Raw genomic sequence first — 4895 nt, forward strand, 5'->3', positions numbered from 1 at the left:
TTTTTTCGGTGTTTGATTTGGTGTTTGATTTATCTGACTAAAGTTTATTTTTTATCATATCAAATATTTAATATTAATTATACCTATTAAATATAGGTTTAATTACATTTAATAAATTTGTCTCGTCTTTTAGTCTTTATCTATTTAATTAGTTTTATAATTATACTATATTTAATACTTATAATTATTATTTAAACATTAGATATGACATAGACTAACTTTAGCCGCTAGCAAGATAGTCAAAATGGCTCTCCTCAACGGGCAAGGCTAAGCTTGCCTGGCTAAGCAAGGTCAGGTTACGCTAGCTCTGTATGCAAACATGCCTGACTCGCCCGTTCGCCTATCTCGCCCCCCCCCCCCCCCCCCCCCCCCAGCATCGGAGAACGGAGGGAACCAGGGAGCTCCGGCCGCCTAGAACCGGAGCTCCCAAATAGATCGATCCATCGGTCGTTGAGCGGACACGGCAATGGAAGCCCACGCCTCGCGGGGCCGCCGCACCGTATGCCCCCTTCTCGTTTTTTCTTTATTTCGACCCTTTTTCGAATGAGATGGCGCGCAGATCCGTGTTCCCGCTAGTACCAGACTTGAGATCTGAGACCCGAGGTCCCAATTATGTCAATCTTGTGCCCGTATTTGTGGCAGCTGGAGGAGATCCGGCAGAAGAGAGCCGCCGAGAGGATGCAGCACGCCCTCCCGATCGCGGCGTCTCACGTCGACTCTCACGGTTGCTACACCTACATGCTTCGCTCCACCCCTCACTTGATCACTATTCGTTGTGGTGTTCTCTTCATTTGTTTAATTTGATGTTAACTTTGTGCTGTATTTTCCTTCCCTGTATGGCTCTACCAATGCTGATGATCTTTAGGGAACCAAAGAGCCGGAGCTGAGGTCAGTTTAGCATACTATACCGTTCACGTATTCAGGAGCACTAGATCGTTGATACTTGATAAATTGCATTATGGTTGCAAATATAAGCCCCTGGTGTTTTCTAGAGAGTAACCAAGAATTTTTGTGTCATTGTGTGAATGCTAGCTTCTTGCTCGAGTTCAAGAACTTGAAAATGGGAACACGGAATTGGTGAGGGAAAACAAAATGCTCTTGTCCAAGGTACTTTGCATGCAATTTGGTTTCATTGTGTATACGAGGTTCTGACGTTGATTGTCTCTGCTAGATTGATGAGAAGGGAGTTGAGAAGGATGCCCTTGTAAACCGTTTGAATGATCTCGTGAGTCAAGAGTATATTGTTATAGGTGCTGAGCTCCAGGTTTTGGTTCTCTTATTTTTTTGGCATGATTTGTTTTCTGCAGGAGCGGAATGTAGTTCCCTCTTTGCAAAAAAACTTGAATGACATTTCTTTGGAGAAAGATGCTGCTGTAGTTGCTAAGGTAATAAACACGTGTTTTGTTGCATTTGTGCTATCATGTGTCCGATGGTCTATTTATGCATGCCTTCTTATTATGTCTTTTGCCTGGTATGCTGAGTAGGAGGATGCTCTAGCTCAACTCAGGAGCATGAAGAAACGGCTCAAGGAAGCAGAAGAAGAACAGTATAAGGTATTTATTGCAAGATGTTCTTATTAGCGGTATGATCACTTTGCTGATCTTGAAATGTACAGGCAGAAGAAGACTCAGCCTCCTTGAGAGCACAGCTAAACACCCTGCAGCAGCAAGTAATGGGACACTCTTACAGTGGATATACAATGGGAATATCGACTGAGGAATCTGTTGCCATGGAAAAGGAGATACAAGATTTACAGGCACAGCTAAAGGTAAGGTTTATTCAAAAAATCTGCCTGTTTTATCTTGTTTCATGCTTTCTCTAATCATTACATCTAAACTAACAACACAGCAAGAGTCACTGCTAAGACAACAGGAGCAACAAAAATTAGCTGAAGAGTCGCAGCTGAGGCAACAAGAGCAAGAAAAACTAGCCAAAGAACAAATCCATATTGCTTCTCTGGAGGCTGAAAAGCAACAGCTGGAAGACCAAATTACTATGTTGACAAAGAAAGCTACAGGTATGGAGGATACATATACTTATGCTAATCTGTCCTTTATAATGTCAGGAAAAACAACAGTCCATGCTAGTAAACATGTAAGTTCACTCTACTTACTAGCATGCGTTTTCTTCCATATTTATATTCTGCAGTGTCTTTGATTGCTTCACTGTACATGCTATAGTAGCATTACTGCCACATGCTAGGTAGTTCTTATTTTGTGACATCCAAAATTAAGCATGCACAACACTCTAGATATAATATTTGCTGAGAACTGCAACAACTTTGTCTTCAATGGTGCAAATCCAGTATCTCAATGGTGCTGCGAAGTCACAATTCACAAATGAATGCATCCTTCGCTATACTGCTGGAGTAGAAGGCCTCCAGGAGTTCCTTGCCAGTTCCATTAGGCTAGTGCAGTAGTGCTCTTGACTTATGGTCATCTTGGGTGTGTATTTTGGGGTTTTCTATAATCCCTTTTGCACTCTCTTCTTTCTTAATCGAATGATATGCAATTTTCTTGCATGTTCGAGAAAAAAAATATATTTGCGAGGATTGTAGCCTTGAATTAAATCTTCTCTTTCTGTGCAGAGGACGCTTCTGAGTTTGCTGCACACAAGGCATTTTCAATGGTAATGTATCTAATGAACTTTAAGTTTGTTAATTCTGTTGACATTTTTTCACGTATGCTGCAATGCTGCATAATCCCATGTTCTGGTATATACAGCCATTATATTTTACTGTGCATTTCAACTGGCAATCTGGATGGTTGAAACACCTTTAGTCCTGATGGATCTTATCAAACCTAAAAGAGTATTTAAGGGGGTGGTTGAAATGGTTACTTGCATCTGTAGTGTTGTCTGTTCGTGGTATTTTTCTAGCTTCACTAAGCTATTCACACAAACTGTACTTAGGTACTGACCCAAATTTCATTTTTACAGCAAGATAGGGAAAAACTTGAAAACCAGTTGCATGACATGGCTTTGATGATTGAGAGGCTAGAGGGGAGTCGTCAAAAACTGCTAATGGAGGTGCTTGATGCAGCTTTATCTTCTTTTTGGACCATACTAGTCTCAAATGTTGATTATTTTTTTATCGTGTTAGATTGATTCTCAATCGTCAGAAATAGAGAAACTGTTTGAGGAGAATTCGGCCTTATCTACTTCTTATCAAGAAGCCATAGCTATTACAGTACAATGGGAAAACCAGGTGTGCCTTCTTAGTCACTTGTGCATCTATGTTACGTAACCCTTTGCATAAGAAATCTGCCTCTTGACTTAACAGAAAATTCCAGGTTAGAGATTGTCTGAAGCAAAATGAAGAGCTCCGTTCTCACTTGGAGAAACTAAGACTTGAACAAGCTAGCCTGTTGGAAGTAAGCAATATCACTACCAAATCAGATGGACAAATTGAAAACAGTATCTCAAACCTACCAGAAATGGTCACCGAGAATATTTCTCTGAAGGTTAATCGCTGGACCTTTTGATTTTTCTTGTTTGGATTATTTGTTATAGTCGATTGTAGTGACCAAAATCGTGGCATTAGTTTATTGTAATTTGTAATGTGTTCTTCATATAGGGTCAGCTTATAAAAGAACAGAGCAGATCTGAGAGTTTGTTGGCAGAGATAATGAAACTTTCAGCTGAGCTTAGGAAAGCAGTCCAAGCACAGAATAACCTTGTACGCTTGTAAGTATACAGTATTACAGTATACTGCTAATGCTTCTCTGCCCTAGGCCCACTTTGTTTCTCCTAGGTGAAATTAAACATTTGCCATCTCGTGCAGGTACAGGCCTGTATTAAGAGACATTGAGAGCAATCTGATGAAAATGAAACAAGAAACTTATGCGACGATCCAATGATACATGGTGTCAAACTCAATCCACGATACTGTGGAATGGCCGCATAGTCACAAGCTCCACCGTAGGCCTGGTTCGGTTGCATCTGAATTGGAGGTGATTGAATCCCCTTCTATTCAATTTTAACTAGGGAGAGATTTAATCCCATCCAATCTTCTCTGATCCAGACGCAACCAACAAGCCCTTGCTCAAGATGCTGGTGAATGTATTGGTCTCATGCCATTTTCAAGATGCTGGTGGAAAGCAGTTCTTTCGGTGGCTACCATTCATAAGTAGAGTTCTGTCGAGATCGTTCAACCTGTATCATACTCTTGTATACCCGATTCCCACCGGTTCATCTTATAAACTGGGGGCAAATGGAGAAAAAGATTGGTTAGGGCTTGTTTGGTGAAAAAGATTGGTTAGGGCTTGTTTGGTTACAACTTACAAGGGAGGTGGAGGGGACTGGAGGGAAATAAACTAATTTTTCCCTTAATCCCCACATTTCCCTTCTAACCAAAACAAATTATTATCCCTGCTCTCAGTCCACAAATTGGGCGCAACAACTTTTTAAATCATGTCATTTGCGTCCGCATGTTCGTTTGGCCGTTGGATGGGTCCGCATGTAGGGTGTATTTGGTTTGGTGAATGAGGTGGTCTATTTCTCTCTTCTCACTTTTTTATTTGGTTTGTGAAATATAATAGTTAATCTATCATTATCTCATTCTTCATAAGCTAATAATTAGTACATGAGAAATGAGTTGATTTCTCTAAAATTTATGAGATGAACTCATGATGCATTACCTTATGAAGCATAAGGTGACTCTACAAACTAAACATGTCGATAAGATTTATTTGGATGGAGGCTTGCCAATTCACAGGTTTATGTCGATGAGTGATTTGCTATTTTTTATTTTTTCATTATTATTAGTGGGCTTTAGAAAATTTGCTATCAGACTCAACAACCACAGCCACACAGATGGATTCATAAATTATAGACAGATGGATTCATAAATTATAGACAGAGATAGCATAGGAGTAGCAAGGATGCAACGATATGAG

General features: G+C 40.2%; 1 protein-coding gene across 4 annotated transcripts; it reads left to right on the top strand.

Annotated features, from left to right (window-relative positions):
* Nucleotides 1-276: 276 nt before the first annotated feature.
* LOC100285061 (myosin heavy chain-related) lies at nt 277-4499 on the top strand. 4 transcript variants are annotated; one of them, XR_002264775.2, is made up of 16 exons: nt 277-499; nt 643-724; nt 866-888; nt 1033-1077; nt 1172-1225; nt 1308-1385; nt 1485-1553; nt 1616-1768; nt 1849-2017; nt 2588-2628; nt 2938-3027; nt 3101-3205; nt 3291-3461; nt 3575-3684; nt 3782-3950; nt 4022-4498. XR_002264775.2 is itself a non-coding variant. In XM_035962287.1 (15 exons), the coding sequence occupies exons 1-15, from the start codon at nt 467-469 to the stop codon at nt 3855-3857; spliced, it is 1299 nt and encodes a 432-aa protein (XP_035818180.1). In that variant the 5' UTR covers nt 277-466; the 3' UTR covers nt 3858-4499. The 4 variants fall into 4 exon arrangements, 2 of the variants coding, with proteins under 2 accessions (XP_035818180.1, NP_001353642.1); NR_159400.1 differs by having other exon boundaries at nt 372-499; nt 1033-1107; nt 4022-4244; XM_035962287.1 differs by having other exon boundaries at nt 3782-4499.
* Nucleotides 4500-4895: the final 396 nt, after the last annotated feature.

This window comes from Zea mays, chromosome 9, assembly GCF_902167145.1.
Source record: "Zea mays cultivar B73 chromosome 9, Zm-B73-REFERENCE-NAM-5.0, whole genome shotgun sequence".
NCBI lineage: Eukaryota > Viridiplantae > Streptophyta > Magnoliopsida > Poales > Poaceae > Zea > Zea mays.